The 22,709-nt window shown below is 42.4% G+C and overlaps 1 protein-coding gene across 20 annotated transcripts in view; it reads left to right on the top strand.

The window, feature by feature from the left end:
- The window catches only part of ANK3 (ankyrin 3), a 287,099-nt gene that overhangs the window by 221,291 nt on the left and 43,099 nt on the right, over positions 1 to 22,709 (top strand). For all 20 annotated transcript variants that reach the window (XM_077183367.1, XM_077183364.1, XM_077183370.1 and 17 more), the window contains 6 exons: positions 2,403 to 2,509; positions 9,432 to 9,656; positions 12,696 to 12,850; positions 19,800 to 20,011; positions 21,812 to 22,019; positions 22,554 to 22,650. In XM_077183367.1, coding sequence (XP_077039482.1) covers positions 2,403 to 2,509; positions 9,432 to 9,656; positions 12,696 to 12,850; positions 19,800 to 20,011; positions 21,812 to 22,019; positions 22,554 to 22,650 — 1,004 coding nt within the window. The remainder of the gene's footprint in view (positions 1 to 2,402; positions 2,510 to 9,431; positions 9,657 to 12,695; positions 12,851 to 19,799; positions 20,012 to 21,811; positions 22,020 to 22,553; positions 22,651 to 22,709) is intronic.

Raw genomic sequence — 22,709 nt, 5'->3', positions numbered from 1 at the left:
GTGTAAGATGAGTGGGTCCAGCTATCAGCTTTTCCTACTCCCTTTCTCCACCAAAATTATTAGCTGCAGACTTTGGGCTTTTGCTTGCTCTACATATGCCCAAAAGATCTGTTTGATTGCACTTGGTCAGAAAGGAATGCTTTAAAAAAACCCAGTCAGCTGGTGTACAGACCATGTCTGAGGACATGGAGCTGGACTGAGGAACCCCACCCAGGTGTGTAGGCAAACCTAGAGCACATCCAGGTGCCAGAGCACCTCTGTCTAGCACAGATTATTTTGGAGTGATGGTATTTCCTTGGAATTATATGGCTCTGTGTTTAGTTTTCCATATCCCACTGCTAAGGGAACATGAGTATTTTTCATCTGTTACAGGACACCTGACCCCACATTTATTTGTTGATGTGTGTCCTGTACTCCAGTGCAGTGATGCTGTACAGCTTAGCAGGCCTTTCAGGGACCAACACCAAATTGTGTTGTTACTTTTGGCCCATTTCTTGTGTTTCTTTCCTTTGACCTATTTTTGATGATAATGTTTATCACTGAGCAAAACAATACATTTATTTTTGTTTATCTGAATTTTTACAGTGCCTGTGACAACCTGTCTGAATCTTACACTGTTTGGTATCAAAAGTAATAATGTGCTCAGTATGAGCTCTTACAAATCACTTGGAATAGCAGAAACCCACAGTGTTGGCTTTCCTGCCTGAACCACAGGCTCTCCAGGAAATGTTGGAGAATCCCTAGCATCTTATTGGAAAGACTAAGAAAACTGTCCTCATTAAACTAAATTACAACACATATTTCAAATGGTGCCAATTAAGTCCACTTTGGATGCTTAATTGTCATTGTTTTGACAGCATTCATTTTACCTTTTATGTCTGATGGTGTATTTTGCTGTTTAGCATATGCAAGTTTGCCCTCTATTGTTGTTGTCTGTGCTTGAACTGTCAGGCCTCAAGTACATCTGTTAGAGCACAGAGTTGAACAAAAGATCCTTCATAGAAGCCTTGAGCTAAGGAAGGGAGGAGGCACCGAGCCAGGAGTGACAGAGCAAAGCTGCACTCTGCAGGGGTTTCTGTCAAAGAGCAGTAAATTACAGTGTCAATAGTTTTTGGAAGGAAACCTTGGAAGGAAACATCATTTCTAATGAAAGAAATGCCTAAAGAATGCAGATTTTAGGAAACCCCAGAGTGATGGGAGTGTTGCACGTTCTGGCCAGCAGCACAGCAGCTATCTGCCTGCTTATCTTGTGGAAGCTTCTCAAGAGAAGTACTTTTGTGTGTTTATGACTGAATTTACCAGATTTACTTCTAATGCTGATATTTCTATTCAAAATAATTAATTTCCACTACCAGCATGTGTCAACATATAAAAAAACCCAGGTGGGAATAATAAGATTTTAGAAGCGTGTGCTTGACTCTGGTTTGACTTGAACCCATTGAAACTGATTTGAAAACAGCCTGTGAGGTTTCAGTCCAAACAGGCTCTCTCTAGCTGCATTTGCCTCTAAGCAGCAAACAACCTACTTACAGGAAACACTGACATTTTTAACACCATCTTGGGGGAAGATTGTGTGTTGCTTCTTCACTTACTTGTATTGATGTAATTTATGATGGTGCTTCTTAAACTGGGGAGACGCTTTCATATCCCCCTGGAAATAGGGGGAAACAGTATTTGAAGTTTAATTGGTTCAATTTCCTAAGACAAGAGAAACAAAGGAAAGCAAGTATTTTGCTGGAATAGCTTTGCTGCCCAGTAGGAGGATTTGCAGTGTGAGGGATGTTGTGGGGCACAGGATGTGTGAATGTCCATGTGCGTGGGCAGCAGGAGGAACAAGTCACACCTCAGAGAGTTAATTATAGCCTCACAGGGTTAAAGCTATTTCTGTCCACATGAGTAGGGGCAGTGGCACTCCACGAAACAGTGCCCATGTTGGTTGTGTAAAACCAGCCTGCTCCTGCCTTCGCAGCCTCGCTGAAACTCCCAGGGAAGTTATTCCCAGGTTCTGCTTGAATAAGGATCTATCCAATGGCACCCTCTGAGGGGTGGTGTTACACTGCCTGTCTATATGGTGTATGACTGCAGTACAAATGGTAATTCCTTTTTTTTTTCAATCTTTTTAACCTGGCACATTAAAGTAAGTAAAGCTTGGGGAGAGACATTCTTGAAACTGAAGGAAGTGCAAAAAGTGGGCAAAAAGAATGTTTAGAGAGACAAGAGTTTGTGTGTGTATTTCATGTTTCTGTTACAGGATTTCCAGTAATTTAACCCTAGAGGTATCAGCACTGTTAAATGGAAAGGACCAGATCTAAATTTCACAAAATTATATTAACAAGCTTGTATTTAAGGCAAGTGTTTCTAATGTTAATTTTAATTTTCAATGTATCTGTTTTGTTTTGAAGCACCTGACGTTTCAAAGGGAGTTTGATTCTGATTCTCTCAGGCACTATAGCTGGGCTGCAGACACCTTGGACAATGTTAACCTTGTTTCCAGTCCCATCCACTCCGGGTAGGTCACTTAGCAGTTTTCCTTTATCTGTAGATGTGGAACTGTATTGTTAGCTGCAGAATAGAGCCTGCTGTAATGGCTGATAACATGTCTGTTCCTGCTCCACTTGAAGCCAGTGGCAAAATTCACACTGACTTCAAGGAGGGTGCTTAATAACAGGAGTCAGTTTAAATTCTTGAATATCAAACCAAACCCTTGCTTCTGAACTTAATTTTCCAAATGCCTAAACATTGTAATCATGCAGGCTTCTCTTTAAGAGCCCTGTTTTGCTTTTTCTGTTGCTTATGCTTTGCTTTCAGTGTCATAAATGATTTTGTTTGCTTTGTGTTAAATTATTTGGACTATAAATTCAGAGATAGTATGTTATGTTTTCTGCTCTTTCATAGAGGAAAAAAATGGGGGGCTTTAATTTGGGGTCTTATTTTATTTATACTTCAAGCTCCTGCCTAGTCTCCAATAGCTGTAGTTTGATTTTAGTGGTGCTATTTGTTTACTTATGAGTCATCACTGTAATTTAGGTGCTTCTTGACAGTGCCACACAGACTTGATTTAAATGCAGTGGTAGTGATGTCTGAATGCATATTGTAAAAATTTGCAAATGAATGTGTAAGCAATCTTTGCATATTATTAGATTGTCTAGTGTAAATATTTGTTGTTTAGTTTTTGAGATCAGGGCATAAAATCTCATATCCGTTTTAATTTACTTCCCCATTTTGTGCCTAATTACATTCTTGTCATAAAAATGAGTGTGGCACATACCAAAATATTTCATTTCCAATACAACAAGCCCCACAAATCTAAAGCTACAGTCCCACAATGCACATCTGCACCTGCATCTGCTGAACAGACTCTGCAATGGTGGATTTTTAGGTCCCAAGCTGATAAAACACTGCCCATGGTCAGTGCTAGCTTTAAAATGTCAAGAATTGCAGTATGAGAAGCTGAAGACTGTTGGTTATCATGGAATGCTGCTTTGGCAAAGCACCTCAGAGAACTGGTAGCCCAACCCTTTCCTTTACTGTAGGATAAAATGTAGCCAAGCTATTTCTGAAAGATGTTTAATGTCCTAATAATTTCTGAAAGATGTTTAATGTCCTAATAAATGTAGCCTGAAAGCTATTCCTGAAAGATATTTATTGTCCTAATACTTGTCCTCCCCAGCTTCAGGAGGCCACTATCTTTTGTTTTACTATTTCTTCCCCTAATGCTCAGCTTAACATTTCATTGCTGCAGACTAAGCCTATTTCTTACCCATGGTGGATATCCATTGTCATGTCCATAGTGGGCATGGAGAACAAGATCTTACTGGTCTCTTAATGATTGTTTTCTATGTCTGAAGACATGTAATCCTGTCTTTTAGACTAAAACATCCCATACCCTCCTCGGTGGTGCTTTCCCCATGCCAGCATATTCCTGCTGCTCTGCCCCAGCTCTCCCCTCTCTGATGAGAGCCTGTTTGTAAGCCAGGAGTGCCACCTCCTTGGTCTGACACATAGCACAGACCCACAGCAGTCCCACAATGAGAGTTAGCCCTTTGATAATTTCAATTTCTGTTGGTGAATGTTTGTGATCTGCTAGAATTTCTTGGCTCTCTCTTGAAATCCTGAAGTTTGGTGAATTTATACTGGTGTTGTGTTTGTCTGGTTTCTCCCCCCTGTTTTCATTTGTCTCTATGGTATTTCAGTTTGCTGGTTCCAGCCCCTTTTCCCATTTTTTAGCAAGAGAGCTTTTAATTCTGATCCTATTTTCCAAAGACTTTTCAGACCTTTTTTCTGTGCTGAAATTGTGAAGACGTTTAGCCAGGTACCTGTGCCAGGACAGCAGAGTGAAATATGCCCTTGAAGTTCCCTTTCAGTGTAACAGGAAAGCACTGATGGTATCTCTTTTGAGGTAACTTCTCAGGTGATCCTGCACTTACCTTATCTGTTCTGTACCTGCTGAGGTACCAAGGCAGTACTTCCACACATCAAAGAAGGAATTCAAATTCATTTGGCATTAATTGCTCTTGCCACTTAGATTTTTGGTTTGTTTTTATTTTGAGACCGGTGGTAGGAAAGGTGTAATATCTTGATTAATTACCTTGATCCTTTAGGCCCTTAGACAGTGATTATTAAATAATTTATTCCTGAATATTTCCTGGTAATTTGGGTTAGACTGATTGATCTAAAATTTTCTGGTTTCTTTTCATCCTGCTAGAAGATAGGTCTGATGTTTTCATCCTGCCAGTCTCTGGGACAATACTTGCCTGCCCTTAGGTCCTCAGCACGTTCACCAGTGGTTCCAGCCCTCCTAACATGTTCTGTGGACATGGGGGCTTTCACATAAGATCTGCTCCCTTGGTACATGGCCCCTCTCAAATGCAGAGATGGTAAAGCTGCTGCCCACAGGGGAGCAAACTGTGGCAGGGAGAGGACAGGCATCCTCCAAACACGTATAGCTCTCCAAATGGGCACAAACCAAAATATTCTCCTAACATTTAAGGCTTTTCTGGCCCATTACATTTCTTAGTTGACATAGAAAATCTATCAGAAATGATGCTCTGAGGATTCAGTTCCTTTGTCAAGGAAAAAAGCCCCAAATCTCACTTGTTGCTTATTTGCTTTTCAGTTGTGGCCCCATATTATAATATCCTGTCTGATTTTCCTGGTTATCTTCACCTAGAGGCAATCAACAGATGTTCCCTTCTAATCTTCCAGTACACACATCTGATATGCAGAAGACTATGACTTTTCACATCTCTTCTGCCAGTCTTTTCCTAAACAGCCAATCCTTTTCTGCTTGGTTGGGGTCTTCATCCCTGTCCTTGTCCCCAGTTCTGTCTGTGGCTGGGGGCAGAGGCTGTGGTGGCCCTGTGGCCAGGCTCTGACCCCACTGCTCTTGGCCATCTCCATCATCCCAGGGCTCCCCTTGTGCCATGCCAGGAGCAGCACTGCTGCCTCAGGTCACTCTTTCCCCATTTGGCCCCTGTCAGGAGAAAGCATCAATGTTTGCTCTCATTTCCTCACCCAGGCAGAAGGGGAGTGCTGGGAGCAGGATGTGGAGATCCAGCAATGTATCAGTGAAAGGAGGAGAAATTGTTGGCACTGATTTCAACTCTTCTGGTTTTTCCTTTTTTCAAGCCAAGAGAATGTTTTATGTTTTCCTTCTTGAGTTCAGATAAGTTGTTTTGCCAGCATATGTTTTGAACAGGGTCCATTGTAAGCGGTCCATTGAAATGCATCATGAATCTTGAGGCCTCTGGAAGGGTAGAGACCCTCACCAAAATGACCTTCAGCTGTCAGATGTGAGCTTACTCCTGCAGCTTTCCCAAAGTCAAATGTGGGTGTTGTCTCTTCGTGCTGCCTTTAACTCCTTCATTTCCTTAGCTGAAAGAAAGAAAGGAGTGTGCCACACTGCCACATCCAATATTGAAAAACTCAGAAATACAGTCTTGCAAAGTGTAATAAATTAGATTCTTTATAGCTTACTGTATTTAAACTTATATTAACTATATGTAGTTTAAATTAAATTAACTGTGTATGGTTTACTCCAGCCTGCTGTACACACAGAACTCATTTTTGACAGCAGTGCAATGGATGGCATGGACTGATACTCCTTTCAAGCATCCTGCCACACATATGTTTGCACATTATGCTCTGGAAAACAAACTGCTTTAGGAGAGTGCAAGAACTGGTTTTCCATGGCACACAGGAGCATGTTTTTGGAATTTAATGAAGAAGTTCTGTTGCAATAAATTTTCTGCTGACTGAGTAAACAGCAAATGCTTTTCTCCTTGTGCTTCTGCATTTTCCAGAGAACTTAGAGAGTTGTACTGACTAATTAAATGAACCCTCCCTTTCAGATTTTTTTCCCATGTGTAGCGTATTTTATATGACATATGTCACAATATGTGAAGCAAAAGCCAAATAATTTCTAAAGCTGGCCTTCAAACATGTTGCTTTTGTTATTTTTCTGATTGTTATTTTTTCTTTGCACTTATTATTGATATTTTCTGTTGCTTGCCTCTAATTATCTTACATTAATTTTCCCATTTGCTTTCTAAATTATTTTGCAGCTATTCCTCTCCACTCCCCCAGTATGATTCAAGGTGATAACTCGGTGCTTTCTGTGAATCCTCATTTTATTTTGTTTTTTAAACTTTTTTTCCCACAGAGTGTGTGTAGATGTTTGTAGTGCATCCAACCACATCCTCATCCCTTCCATGTATCCAAGTAGAAATGCTCATTAGCCTTTAGCATTGTGTTTTAGAGGTCATACCGTAGTTTCCATTATTAGTGCAACATTAATTTAGGTAAGCATCAGCTACTAATGTTTTTAGCTAGAAAGTGCATGAAATACTGTTTGGAATTGTTATTGTTTTACACGGTAAGTTACTGATCAGAAAATTAAACAAGGAAATAATTCATTAATCAGCTGCTGACAGTGATTGCCCTTCTCTGGGAGCAATGTGCACAAAGGCTGGTCTGCTGCAGGTGTGGTCTGCTGGAGGCTGCAGTTGGTGCACACACCAAGCTGGAAGGGGCTGGCTCCTGCCCTGGGGCACAGGCTCCTGCCCAGGGTTATTCACCCTTGCTGTGAGCAGCATGCAGGAGCAGTGCAAAGCTCCTGCTTGCTGAGGCTGGACTGACCTTGAAATCTACAGCCTAAACATCCCTGGTAACTCAGGGACTGAGTTTTTTAGGTACTTAGTTTTAACTTCTATTGATTTTTTAATTTTTTTTTTAATTATGAATTTAAGACAGTTGATTTGGGTGCCTAGAGATTTTTGGCAATTCACTCTTACATACTTTTCATCATTTAAATAGTTTGGGTACAGAAGACAGCATCTTATTTGAGTGTAAGTTTTGGCATTTTTGCACTAGATGAAAGCCTCCTTTTCATTATTAATTCTGAGGTGGTTTAACAAGCCAGCAGCCATGTACACGATAGGCAGCTCTCCAAAACATTGCTTTGTGCTGAGCCATCAGGCCAAGCCCAGCCTTGTCAGGCTCCCCAGGAGGCTCCTCCATGGTGCTCTGGCCAGCTGTGCCTCCCTGGAGCTGCTGCAGCTTCAGCCCTGGGGATGCTCCAGCCAGGCATCCCTGCAAACTTCCAGTCTGAAAGGGCCCCAGCTCCTCTGCAGACAGAAACCAGGCACGTTTCTAAAAGGCCAGCTAAGCATCCATAAATAATAAGATTATAATCACTTATGGAGTGTATAGTTTAAAGATCGAGCATCCTGGTTCTGACACAGGCCCAATGTTTATGGAAAGTGTTTGGTTAGCCAAGATCCTGTCCTGCTGAAACAATTCTTCTTGTGAGGAGCTGGGATACCCTAGTGGCAACATTTGGATTTGTTGGAGAGTACAGTGCATTTATCTAGGAGAGAATGTGGATAGTTTTTCTGTATGAGAACTACTGTGAAATATCATGCCTCAGTTTTGTAAAGTGTCTGGTGCATGAGAAATTGTAAATTTGGGCTAGGGTAATCTCAGAGAGCAGTTTTACCTCCCCATCTTTACTGATGAATTTTAATTTGAAGAAAGGCAATGTAGCAACTTCTTGATCTGGAATTTAGCTGGACAACATTTCCACCATACTTCCAGTATTTCTAGCTTGTGTCCCTACTTGCTTCTCTCCTGCAGACCGCTAAATACCAAATGCTGATTTCTCTCCTGCTTTTGTGCAGATTTTTCCCACCCATGTTGGCCAGACTTCTGAATACAGTTTATTTGCAGTGCCTGTCAGCTGCTGCTGTTGATATCCTGCCGGTCTCAGAGCAAATGGGACTGTGTTGCACAAATTCCCAGTCATAATTCAGAGCACTTGGGGGCTTTTTTCCAAGAGCCATCACAATCCCCTGGATTACTGGCTGACACCCTTAGTTCACTTTGCTGTCAGGAGCCAGGAAATTGAATGGATTCACCTGTTAGTCATGTGAAGGTTCAGTTCTTAAAAGCTGGAAGTTTTGGCAACAGCCTTGAAAATAGTGAAGCCACATGGCAGATGTGTCATCTACGTCAGTGTCTGTCATACAGAAGGAAAAAACAAAATCTGTACTGGCTTCAAGACTGAGCTGGTAACTTGTATCCCTCTTGTTACCAGCCTGTTATTGTATCTTCTACCTGAAGCTATTCTAATATGAATTGTTAATTTTAATTATTCCCATGCTAATAGAAATAATTTTATTAAAAAATATATCACTCATCATTTACAAATATAATTTCTTACCCCCTTATGAAAAAATGGAAAATTATGCATTGGATATGACACTAGCAAGTGTGTTTTTTCTTTAATGTCCCTTTTTTTTGCTAATTAATCTAATCTTCAAAGAGAAGTGACGGCATGATTTCCTCCAGGGAGCCAACAGCCTAAAGGAAGTTATGTACTTGGTAGTCATCACTTACCTTCCCCATCAGTGGAAACCCTTGGTAGCCTGGACTCTCACTCATGGTGCTGGCACTTGGTCTGGCAGCCATCAAGAGTATTGGCAAATGAGACAGTGGGAAGGTTTTAAAGACTGAGGTTCCTAAAATAATAAACATTTTTGATTCTCCTTTTTCTGCACTGTCTGGTTGCTTTATGCATGTGAGGCTAATTGCTCTCATTTGTGGACAATGGAGCTAACAGCAACAAAGGGATGTTTTAAAATTCTAACAAACCACTACTAATACACTTCTTGTGTACACTTTTAATCCAAATTGCCCAGTAGAACATGGTCATTTCACCATGACGTTGCTAGAGCTTTAGCAATTCCTGCTTTTGATAACCAGTAGTTAACATGCAAGTACAAGTTTTAAAAGGATCTTCGTGCTCTTTTTAGTTTAGCTGGGATCGGGATGACTTTCCTAATGTTTTGAAGTCTGTGTCTGCTGACTTTTTGCTGATCTTCTGCTTGTTTCGAGAGGCCTTTCACTGAAGCGTTTCCTTTATTTTGGTGCAGTTTCCTGGTTAGTTTCATGGTGGATGCCCGCGGGGGCTCCATGAGGGGCAGCCGGCACCATGGCATGCGGATCATCATCCCGCCGCGCAAGTGCACGGCGCCCACGCGCATCACCTGCCGCCTGGTCAAGAGGCACAAACTGGCCAGCCCACCTCCCATGGTCGAAGGAGAAGGATTGGCAAGTCGGCTTGTAGAGATGGGGCCAGCAGGGGCACAGTTCTTAGGGTGAGTTGTTCTGTGAGTTTAATTGCTGATGTTCATGTCACACCTTTTGTTCCCTTTATCCTGTGGATCTAAAGTTGACTCTACCTCATCTGAGCACATAGCACAGGCTGCTTAGCTTAAAACATTAAAAAATGCCAACCTGCCATTCCTTCTGTAAAGAACCCTTGCATTTTAAGGAGAGTTTTGCCTCTTTGGTGACTGCAGGATGGAGGTGAAGGTAAGGAAAACCATGGGAAGGCCAGGTCCCACCCCCATCTACTCAGGCAACCCTGCCTTGGAGGTCAGGAGGAGTCACACACTGAAAACCCAGAGCAGGTTTTGACCCTCTTGCTTGTAGAGTACCTAGAGAAACAGCACTATCACAAAGAATTGTCTGGAGACACCCACAGGGACCCAGATACTGAGCTCTGTTCCCAGCGTGTGCACAGCTCCCTCTGGAGTTGCTGGGCTCTGCCTGTCTCCATCCTGTGGAGCAAAACCACTTGGAGTGACCTGCTGTGGAGTGGTGGTACAAGTAGTACCAGTGCTAGGAACTGACTGTTTTTAAAGCTTAAAACAGGGGAAACAATCCACTATGATGTGGCCTTTTTTTTCCTATTTATAAATTTTGTTCATTACCGTGAGTGGCACCCTGGTATAAACTGCTGGTTCTGTCGGGAATGACAGCTTGTTCCTAATTTCCCCTTCTCGTTTCTCTTCCTGCTGCATGGATGTTATTCAGTAAACTGCATCTTCCTAAAAGTCCTCCCCCTCTAAATGAGGGTGAGAGCATGGTTAGCCGAATCCTGCAGCTTGGTCCACAAGGAACAAAATTTATTGGGTAGGATATGTACGGAAAAGATACAGAATGTCTACAGTTTTTATTTTGTTTCCAATTTTTTGTTAATCCCATTATTTTCTTTAAGTTTCCTAAAACTTTCAGTTGATTTCTGTCACTGAAAGAAAATCATAGTGGCTTGATTTAATATAGCTCTGCTACTACCTTGTGCTTATAGGCATGTAAAATTCACTGCCAGCATTCTGCTTTCATAACTTCTGTGCTTTTGTAATTTTTTAAATTTGAAGTGTTTCTACTGCATTAAATACATTTTAATACACAGTGGCAGTCCTTTAAGTTCAACCCTGTGGTAGAGAAGGTATTTACAGGCCTCAAGTGAGACTGTTTTGGGAAGAGCATTTGTAAAATGTGATCGCACAAAGTCCATTACTTATGAAAGATTATTCAGAAAAAAATGTTATCAAGTTAATGAATTGATTCAGCAAGATTGGAGAAATACTAATCTTTGCAACCTGCAAGAGGCATCTTGTTAAAACAAATTTACAAAGCCAAGTATGCTACCCAAAGGGACTGCTGTGTATAGTCTAAACATGTAAGGATGTTTCCGTATGTTTTTGACTGTTGTTTTCAAACCACATTGTGAAATTTATTGCATTAGGTTTTCAAAATATTGGTGAGTGTTTGGTGTTCCAAACCTGTTCAATACCTTCTCACTGAGTATTCTTGTTAAATGTCATGCACAAAATTGTGTAGTTTCTAAATATTTACAGAGACAGTATCTGAAATATTAGCCTGCAAAGATTGTACTACAGCCTTAGTTTACAGCTTGTGCTCTTTTTGAACTAGAGAGTAAATATCTTAAGCAATGTATTTGAATTTTTTGTATTTTCTTGATGTGCACAATGGGAGAGAGCAGCTACATTCCTGTTTATTTGTTAAAGGACTTGAGACTTGAAAAATAGACTGGGGTTCCTAAAAGCATCTAAAATATATATTAATTCAACTATTTTTATTATTTTCATGGGGAAAAAAATACTAACGCTTCTCCCTGGGAATTTAATGTGCAAACTGGGCCTCAAGCTAGTTTGTTTTTTCCCCATGATGGCTGTTATGATTTCATGCTCAGGTGATGGATTGGTTAATGCACCCAACACCTGGCAGATGTGCAGGACCACAGAAATGCTGCACCCTTCTCCCATCATGTGACGCTGCTTTTAACCAAGTTGTTACAAAGCAGTTAAACTCTTTACAACCTCTGTAGGAAAATGATGATACTGTCTATTTAAATGTCTTAAAGCTGCATAATCCATAAATGTTCACTTACTGTGTGATTTCAGTCGGTTTGTCTTAGCATACTTTAAAATGCATATCCTGCCTGTGAAGTGTTTGGCAGCAGTGTCTGTTTTGTTGAGGAATGGCACATGAAGTGAATGGTGGTTTCTGTTGGTTGTTCATACAAACTGTTCAGTAATGCACTTGCAGTCCTCTGTTGAAGGTACATTGTCTGGTGACATAGGTGTATTATTAACCACCTTCTCATTCCCTTTCCTTCCCCCCAAAATGTTTGACAGTAACTAATATAAATGTGGTTGTGATGTTGTTCAACCCAGAGAAGTCCATTCTGTGGATGGACCTGTGATGTTTGCTGAGCAGAGGTTGCAGCTGTGATGCTCCAGAAAGTGGAGCTAAAGAAAAACAATCTCTTTTATTTCACAGGAGCTGCATCAACAGAGAGCCAGGGAGAGCTTTGAAAACTATGGGACTTAGTTTGAAGTTCAAAATCTGCATAAATGCATGGTTCCTATTACAGTCAGTGGCTGTTGCATGCACTGGGATAGACAGACTGCTTCTGAACTGACTTTGTCCCTTCAAACTCTCTGAGCCAAATCCAAACTTTGACTATGCTAATGCCAGTTAAAAGTCAGCAGTGCTGTGTGTGCTGGAGGCAGGTTGGGTCACCTACACCCTTGGATAAATGAGCAAGGAGGACTCTCCTTACTAAAAGTTGTCACTATTTTTTTCGTGGAGGCAGATATTTCAAAATATTTGCACTAAAAACAAGCTATATATTAGTACTTTTGATTTATCCATTAATATAGTTTAAATGATAAAGGATTGTGCAGCTTTGGCAATTTTAAAAGCATTTTTACTGTAAGAGTGTTTACTATTAAAAATGACTGTAGTTTTCTTAAGGACCCATAGGAAATTGAGGGCAGTGAGGAAATGTAGGGTTAAAAATAACATGGTTCCTTTTTCCCTAGCCCTGTCATAGTGGAAATCCCACATTTTGGATCAATGCGAGGCAAGGAACGAGAGCTGATCGTCCTCCGGAGTGAGAACGGTGAAACGTGGAAGGAGCACCAGTATGACAGCAAACATGAAGACTTAACTGAAATACTTAATGGCATGGATGAAGGTAAATATTTTCTCAAAGCTTTAGCCTCGCCTTTGTGAAGGCTTGCTAACATGGGCTGACTAAAGAAAACTAAAATAAAACAGTGCAGGAGATGTCTGACTTCAGGGAATACAGTGTGTGTTCCATATTAAACTGATGGAAAGGGCGTAAGGAGAAACTGTTCTGCAGTGGCCTGAGGACATCCTGAAATGAGTGGTGAATTTTGGTCTGAAGTCTTGCCAAGCTTAAGCAGAGTTTGCACAGTTGCTTTCCAGCATGAATTTGAGAATAACACCCAGCTGGAGGCACACGTGTCTGTGCTGCTCAGGCAGGGCCACAGGAAGGTCATTGCAAACCAACAATGAAGTGTAAATATCAGCTCTATGGGGCCTTCCCACGGCCCCTAGAGCATTCTTATTTCAAATGGTCTTGTTAGAGATTGCCTCCCACAAGTACACAGCCTGCCTTCCTGATGCCCATCTGGGAAGTCTGGCTCCCTTGTTTTGCTTGAGCATTGCTGTTGGTGCGAGAGTCCCTCAAGATGAGGGGACCCAGCTGTACAAATCCATCAGAAGATGCTGTCACAGATGGTCCCTGAAGACAAATCATGGGCAAAGCCAGGCTGTGGGGCTGCAGTGATCCCTTGGCACCACTGCTTTCTTTTCCTGGCAAGCATTTTTCAATCCTCGTGCTGATAAACCATTGCTTGAGCTCTTTGCATCTGAGTGTGAATGAAACAGTTCGTGGTGTGAACTTTGGTTTTGTGGAAGGATTTATCCACAGGGTTTTCCCTGGATAACCTCCAGAAAGTCATAGTGTGAGTACAAGCTGCGGGAAGGTCCTTTCATCATCAGCACAAGCAGGTGAAGGAAATGAAGAGGCTGTGGATGGCAGCTCTTGCAGTATCTGTGGGGCAGCTCTGCCTTTGATTTTGGCCTCTCCTTGTTTGATGAGCCTCAGCAAAAGGCATGCCTTGGGAATGTGGGAGTTGTGCTGCAATGTGGGAGTTGTGCTGCTGTGAGGGTCTCCCTGGTCATCTGAAATACAGCATTTTTTATCAATTTCCTGATCTTCTGGCAATGGGGGCAACAGGAAAGGCTTCACTTTGAAGTATTTGAACTACAAAATACTTGTACAAACACAAAGCAACAGCAAAGATCTGCTTGTTTCATGAGGATCTATTGTAGCTATTTATTTCAAAATAGATGTAATAGGAACAACCAGACAGGAGGGCAGAAAAAGTGCAGATGTTCTGCCAGTGGGTTTGGAAAAATAAATTAAACCTCATCACTGAGGAGTACCTAAAAGCTGTGGAACAGGCAAGAGATGGACATGGTCCAGGATAGTATGGCTTGGGGAATATGATTGCTGCAGGATTGATTGCAGTAGTTGCAGCCTTTGAAAAAGAAAAATTCTACAAACTGCCCCTCCTTCTCTGCACACTGGCATGGGATCAGAAGTGATGATTTGCTATTTGGGTGAAGCAGTGGTGCCTTGACAGGGGTGAGGTGGTCAGCACTGATCAGCAGCTTGCTTATTTGCTTCATGAGCTTTTCTATCTGAGCTTAGTTTGATTTGGGAATGGGAAATATGGGCACAGAAATATTGTTCAGAAGTGCTGCAGCTTGCAACACTTATGGAAGAGCTCGCATATGGATAAATTGTCAATTTACAGAGATGAGCTCAACAAATAAAAACACTTTGAGAGAGGTGGGCATGAAGCCCTCAGTACTTAGAGCCTAAAATAGTAAGTTTTACAATATGGAGCCATAGGACAATTTTCTGATCTACTGAGGGTTTCAGGTGGCTCTTTGCTTCTGGGGAACAGCTGTTTGAGGTTGGTGGGTGTAAGTGCAGCCAAATAATCACACAAAGTATGATGGACCTTATTCTGTTAGAGTGAAAATATTTGACACCTTAAAAGCCAAACCTCAGGAATGGCTTCTATAAATCCAGGCAATCATTTGTGAGAGGAAAAGGAGAAAAATACTGTAGACACGTTCACTGTAGTGATTATTTGTTCAGTTTGTTTTAGCTTAATCCTTCCCTAGCTAGGAAAGCAAAATAAAATGAAAAACACCATGCATTAAAATAGTGCAAGGGTTTTGACAAATTCCACCATTGTCAAATGACACCTTTGCAATGTAAAAGGTCTTCCAAGCAATGACCAAAAAATTACAAATTTGTAGACTTGAGTGGGTTGGCTTTTTTTTCATCTGAACTTTTGGTGTTTTGTTACAAAATACCACAGCCAGACTTGGCTCAGGGGGAGTATCTTGCATCTCAGAAGACATAACTTTGGAAGAAGTTTTATTCCAGGTGTGAACTCTGGAGGCAGAAGCAAGCTTTAATTTAAATAAAAAGCAGCCACATAGTCATTTAGAGAAATTTAGTGTGTTTTTGCAAGAAAACTCATCTGCATAATCATCTCTAGGTGCCAGGAGGTGCTGCAGGAGTGCCCATTTTCTGTTAATAGCAGCTTCTCTGTCAAACCTGCTGTGATCACAAGTCCTTTCCTACCCTGTAGTGCAGGAGGGCAATCAGACCTTTATTGCAGCTCCTTAACAGGCCAAGTCTTAGTGATGCAGTTTGCTGCTGTGTTTGGTTGTTCCTGCTTTGCTCTCCCCCTTATAAGAACCAAACCAAACATGCTCTGAAAAACTCTCAGCAAATACTGCAGGGAACCTTCTGAGATTTATAGTGTAGCTCTACCATTTAGCTTTTAGGAAATCAGGAGTAAATTGCTGAATAAAAACTAAACATGAATTTCACTAATAATCACCCTTGAGAAGGTTTCCTGGGGTAAAAGAAAATTCTACAGAAAATATAAAGAAAATAGAATTATCATTTAGAAAATAATTCTGCATGCAGGGATGAGATCAAGGACATCCCTCAGTCATGAAGCAGAAACCTGCTCTGTGCTGGGAGCAGCACCATCTGCTGGGAAACCTCGTCCTAGACCCCAGAGGCTCCCGGGCAGGAGGCACTGCTCCAGGGCTGGTGCACCATCAAATAACAGCAGGACTTTGGGGTTATTATAATGAGAGAGCAGTGAACCATGATGTAAAGAGCCTGGGTTTTTTGGTGCAGTCAGGTTTCTGCTTAAATAGGTTTTATTTTAAGGAGGGTGCTGTACTTTGGCAAATACAGGGAACTTGGCATTTTTAGGAGTAGGAGGAGTGTGGCTCCCAGCACAAGGGTAGCAATTCACAGCTCTTGGCCATATTAAATTTATTTATACTTTGATCAAATAGAATGTATGTATTTCTGGAATTTATTACTTTTTTAGGAAGAAGCTCTCTGCCTTGTAATTGGTAAATACATCATGTTTTCAGACAAGCTCCTTTTATAGATAACTTGTGTTTGCTTTTAACATTCCTTCACCCTTTAGAGGTACCTGTAGACAAATTGTGGGCACAAATACACACACTGGGGTAGCTAATCTTTTAAAAGTTATTTGCAAACTAGGGAGTGAGCCAAGAAATGCAAATGCTTGTGGCTGCAGTAAGCTTGCAGCTGCACAGTGTGGTTTCAGATGGGAAGCAGGAGTTTTTACATAACTGAATCGACAGATCAAACCAGAGCGTGACCTTGTTTATGCTTGAAGTTTAAAATACCACCCTAAATCACTCTGCAGTGATTTTACCACCTTTCCAAGAAAAGTTTTTAAACATATTGCTGTTAAACTGTATGCTGTGAATAGCAGGATGAAAGACCACACAAAAATAGCCATAAAGGACATTGCCTTATTTGAGGGTGAAACATCCTTGTGGCACTGGGAGTGTCTGGTTGTGTGTGTGAAACACTGAGGCTGGGAGGGTGGGTCTGGCTATCAGCACCTTCCTGCCCTCAGCTGCTCCTTGCTCCTTGCCATGTGCTCTCCCTGCCTCCATCCCCCTCCTGGATTTTTCTCCATGTGGAAGCTGCCTCCTGCATGCTGTGCTTTGAGTGCAGCGATTCCTGAATGGGCACAGCTCTGTGTGGGGAGATCTGGGACCCTGTGCTCACCCCACCCTGCAGCCTGGGCTCTGACAGGGTCAGCTCTGCTCCAGCCAGGACTGAGGCAGGGTTGCACAACTCAGAGCTGTTCAGTCAGGTGAGATTTGCTTTTTCAGTGCTAGCAAAATTCTTTTGAGGCCCTGGCAAGGAAAACCAGATCCACACAAAGACACCTTGAAGCTCATGAAATTTCCAGGTGTTCTGTGACTTGTCTTGTTCTATTTTGAGTCAGAAGATTCTTGCTCTGAGTTACCTTATCTGAAAGTAAAAAAAGAAAGGTATTAGATGTGGATGAACTTGATCCACAAATGCCTCTCACCAGAGAGAACTGGTGTGATTGCTTTCCTTGACCTGAGACAGCCTGTGTGAGGTCCCTCTTGACCTTGGAGGACATGTCTGGGTTTCTCTTCTCCAGTCCTGGAGCCTTCATGTTCATGTGGCAGTGTGCACCACACTCTGTGATGTTCTTTCCCTGCCTCCTTCCCCTCTGTCCATCTCCTCTCTCCTCCATCACCCCTGTGGAAGATCAGGCACCAAACCATTGCAGGATAAGTGTACCACACACATGGGTGGCAGGAGAAGACTTCTGCACACATTATATTCACAACACCTTTCTCTTGACTCACTACAGCTGAGTGGCTGTAAGAGTTCTTGGGCTGTTAGCACAGGCCTGGCAGGCAGTGGCATTGGGAGATGCTTCCCAGTTCTGCCACTGACCTTTCTGCTTTGCCTCTCCATGCTTTGCTATCCCTATCTCCATGATGGGGTGCACAGCATACTGCTCTGTGGCTAAAACCCCCTTCCCTGCAAAACCCAACCATCTAACCAAAAAATGCTTCAAGGTTTATCATTGAAACACTCTGCCCAGGAATGAAGTGTCAGCAGCTGAGGGAAATAGTAATGATGATATCTTCCTCTGTAAAATGCATGAGGTGTGTTGGGAAACGTGACCTCTCCCAGGACTAGTTTTCCTGTTTCATTAATTCTGTCATGCTAACACTGCATTTCTCAGGGCAGTGAGAGACATGGTTTGATTGCTTATCATCTTTTTTTTTTCTTTTCCCTGTTAGAGGGCAACTTCATATAGGAGCTTACATATGTATTATCCAAACATAAACTCCCTATATGTTGTCCAACTCCTCTCCATGCCTGACTGTTTCTCTGCCACTCTTATCTTCCTGTCTTCCTCCTCTGAAGGAGAGTGCCTGCCAGGCTCAAAGGACTTTGAAATGTTCTTGTACAAATCACTATTTTTCCACTTCAGGAGAATTTTAATTATCCTTCACCTCTGTGAGCATTTTACAGTGGGTTTTTTCTCTAGCAACAAACAGGAGATGATGAGGATTTACCAGTCAAGATGATACCTGCCTGGGAGTTTAGGAATCCAGTTTGTCTCCTGCACAAGCCGTTGCTTCCAGAGGCTGCAGGCAGAGTGACTAATTCATTAGAGGGCTCCAGATATCAATCTCTGAGTCAAAGTAAATGGAAGCTGACATTATGATAAGAAATTATCCACTTCTGGTAGGTACATATGATCCACAGCAACACTGTGAGATTAATCCAAACTATCTGCTGAATGTTTTAAAATGGAAAACTGACATTTTACCAAATTTGCATTCTAATTCTTTTGGAATTGTAATTGAGCTTACATGTTTAGAGGAGGAAAATGTCTCAGTCACAAAAAGTATTTTACAAGTGTCTTTTGTCTTAGTATTATTTCTGATCTTCCTGCTTTCTCTTGCTGAATCTGATAAAAACGTCATCTTTTGAGGAACAAACTTTATTTAGAAATTCACTTTTTCATGAGGAAAATAAGTGCTGAAATTTGTGGAGTGCTGCAATGAAATCCAATTAGAATAGATAAAAAGGCCAGGTGCTAGAAGTTACAAGGAGAAATGCATGACAGTTATATAATTATCTCCATTTGTATATGGTGTTTATATTGCAGGGATTTCACCAATGCATTTTGGGCACCAATGCAAATAGATATATGTATATATACATGCATACACATACAGGTGCAAAAGTCAAATTTTTGTTGTATCAGAGTTTTCCCCAGTGCATATATGGGGAAAACTATGTCATGTGCTTAACTAATTAACAGGGATAGGTACTCTACGCAGCTTTCTGAGCCCTGGTGACCCTACAAACTGGTATTGTGGCTGAGGGCACTAATGGTTGATAACCTGACTCTGTTTCAGTTGTATGTGAGGATATCTAAGGTTCTCTAGGAACTGAGGGGCACACTGATTTATTTTGGGACAGATAACCAAATGGCTGGAATCCTGATGGGGAAGGGAAGCTCCCTCTTGGTTCACTGCTGGTGCTGGGAGACAGCTCTGTTGCTTCCACAGTTTCATGGAGAGCTCGGTGTCTGGTTGGGATTTTTTGGATGCCAGTCTGGGCAATAACTGTCTCAAGTGCCTCAGGTGGCCAAGCTCTGGATTGCACACCTGGCATGAAGGGAGATAGGTCATGGACTGACTGTGATCTCCAGTGGTTTGCTTTATGTCAGAACTATATGGAGAAAGAGGCTGGGAATAATATGGAGCTACGCTCCGAAAGATCAGATAGAAACAAGAGAGGGAAGAAGCTTGACTATCTCCTTCAGCCCTCCTTGGACTTCTATGCCGTGTGACAAACCTGTCATTCTGTGGCAGCTGCTGAGACTGTCACACCTAGGGATTTCCCTGAGGGATTCAAAGGATTCTATACCTGACTATTTAGGTGTCCTAGCAAGTGTTTTTGCCTATTGCAGTTGGCCCTCATTGTCAAGATTTATACAAAAGTTCACAGAAAAAACAAAGCTTGACAACTGATAGCGCTGCATGACTTTTTTTTTACTGCTGTAGTAAATAAACAATAATAAACCTCCCAACCTTCTTGGGCATTTTATGGCTTATTCAAAGGCCCAGGTGTGTGTGGGATGGACCTGGGGATGCCTGAACGATTTACGTGTCTGTGCCCACAGAGCTGGACAGCGCGGAGGAGCTGGAGAAGAAGCGGATCTGCAGGATCGTCACCAAGGACTTCCCCCAGTACTTCGCCGTGGTTTCCCGCATCAAGCAGGAGAGCAACCAGATCGGGCCCGAGGGCGGCGTGCTGAGCAGCACCACGGTGCCACGGGTGCAGGCCGCCTTCCCCGAGGGGGCTCTGACCAAGAGGATCCGCGTGGGGCTCCAGGTAAGGCTGCTTTAGTGCGGCTTCTCTCAGTGCACCTGGCTGGGTGCACGAGAATGGAAACCACGGAGCTTCCAGGAGCTTACACTGCTCCTCAGCAGTGGGGCTTCTTCACACCTGAGCTCTGAGTTGGCACAAATCTGCCTGGGCACGCTCAGGGTCCCTGAGGCATGGGTGGTGCACAGTCCTCCTCCCTGTGGCACAAGCCCAGCTGCCCTTGGATCACCTCCATGGTCATTGCTTAGCATCCCAGGAATGGAGAGAGGGAAGCAAAGACCTGGAGCCATCACAGTCCCAGCAACTCTATAGCCCCTGTGCAGTCCCTGTCTGCTGTGGCAAAGCAGCAGCTTGTGAACAGGGTCACTGGGCTGCCCTCTGCCATGGGAATGTGTTTGGTAGGGATTGCATGCAGCTGTTTGCCAGCTGTTACTGGGTCAAAAACCTCCCATCTGCTGTGTACATCTGCTGTGTCTTAGGACACCAGTGGCATTTCTAGGGGTGAAATCTGGGAAGAGCATATAGATTAAATTCTACGTTAACTGCACAGCAAGTGGAGAAATATTCTGTAGGAATAGGAGGCATCTTTGAGTTCAGTTAGTTATCGCTTAAAATTCCCTTAAGAGTATGACAAGTCTGATGGGTTCATGAAAAAGAGATGCTGGTTTGAATTAAAAACCTCCCATGTACATCTGCTGTGTCTTAGGATATTCACCACTGGCATTTCTAAGGGTGAAATCTGGGAAGAGCATATAGCTTAAATTCTACTTAAACTAACTGCACAGAAAGTGGAGAAATGTTCCGTAGGAATAGGAGGCATCTTTGAGTTCAGTTCGTTATCATTTAAAATTCCCTTATAGTATGAAAAGTCTGATGGGTTCATGAAAAAGAGATGCTGGTTTGGATTGCAGTGCTTGAAATTCACGCTGAAACATTTCTGTTAAAGATATTTCACATCTCCAGATGGTTAATCTTGAGAAAATGGAAGTTGTGCTGTTTTGGTTATGCAGTTGCCTTGCCAGAGCTCTCCAGTGTGAGGGGAGTATGACAGCTCTGTATGCAGTGTTGTGACTGCTGAGGCTGCAGTGTAACTGCATGTTCTCTGCATATCAGTGCACTCTGCAATTTGAATTATAGCAAGTCATGGGTCACCCTGATTGAAACAGACATAAAAGTTTAAAAAAATTAAAATAAAAAGGCAAATGGATGAAAACTCCCATTGCCATGTCTGTCACTTTTGACTGTAGAAAATGTGAAATTTACCTATAAGTCTTTTGTAACTTCATGCATTCTTTGTGATTTGACCCAAACAAGTATTTCTTTCTAATAATCAGAGGAAGCACTGAGTACAGAGGTCAGTTGGGAGTGCAGTGTTCCTCAAGAGCATGAATCTGTGTTTGGCAGAGATGTAAGTGTCTATCACCTCCAGGAGACAGTGTCTAGTCCTCACTTCTCAAGTGCAAAATAGGCCTGGTTTTGCATTTTGAAATTGTATGTAATGTTATTAATCACTGTAAATTAAGAGCAAAACCAAACAGGCTCTGAAAAACTCTCAGCAAATACTGCAGGGAACCTTCTGAGATTTATAGTGTAGCTCTACCATATAGCATTTAGGAAATCAGGAGTAAGTTGTTGAATAAAAACTAAACATGAATTTCACTAATAATCACCCTTGAGAAAGTTTCCTGGGGTAAAAGAAAATTCTACAGAAAATATAAAGAAAATAGAATTATCATTTAGCAAATAATTCTGCAAGTCTATAAACAGTTTGTAGCTCTAGTTTAAGTATGTTCCCCATGTTGACAGGCTCAACCAGTTCCAGAAGAGATTGTCAAAAAAATCCTTGGAAACAAAGCAACATTCAGTCCCATTGTCACTGTGGAGCCAAGAAGAAGAAAATTCCATAAGCCAATAACCATGACAATTCCTGTGCCACCTCCATCAGGAGAAGGAGTAACCAACGGGTACAAAGGAGACACGACTCCCAGCCTTCGACTCCTATGTAGCATTACAGGTTAGAGAATGCCCTGCTCTCTGCCAAGGTTGCTGTGGCAGCAGCTCTGTGCTCACTCTCAGAACTCCTGCATTCCAGTAAGGGGACCTTGTGTGCTGGGCCACTGGGGCTCAGGTCAGTTCTCCTGAGCAAAGCCAGCTGAGGTTATTTCCAAGGCTCCCACTGGTTCCCTGAGCTTTGTATCTGGTCCCATTGTAAAAGTACTCTCCCAATGCATGTTAAATTTCAGTCTTGGTTGTTAAACGTGCTTTTCAGTAAAAGTAGCTTGCAGAAGCAATTCTGTCCTAGCTGATATCAAGGGGGGGGGTTGCTGTTGACTTGTAGGTATGTTCTTTGCTTACATCTTTGTTTTTTGTTGTTCAACGTGTGATGCCGTGTAGCATTGTTGATGCTCCATGATTAACGTGGAGCTGAGCTGTTGGAGAACATTGATGTCTAGGCTCTCTTTCAGTGTGTGGAGATAGAGATGTTCTTTATGCAGTCTGTGTGTGCCTAGTGTTTGAGAGGAAACCTGCCTGGTGTGTGTTTGCACAGGAGGCACTTCGCCCGCGCAGTGGGAGGATATCACGGGCACCACGCCGCTGACGTTTTCCAACGACTGCGTCTCCTTCACCACCAATGTTTCTGCCAGGTATGGGAGCAGACCCTGTCAGCTGCACCTCAGGTGTGCCTTCCCTTGGCCAGCACCTG

The sequence above is a fragment of the Agelaius phoeniceus genome, chromosome 9, assembly GCF_051311805.1.
Source record: "Agelaius phoeniceus isolate bAgePho1 chromosome 9, bAgePho1.hap1, whole genome shotgun sequence".
NCBI lineage: Eukaryota > Metazoa > Chordata > Aves > Passeriformes > Icteridae > Agelaius > Agelaius phoeniceus.
Note: the sequence above shows the minus strand (reverse complement) of the source record. Positions and strands in the feature narration are given on the sequence as shown.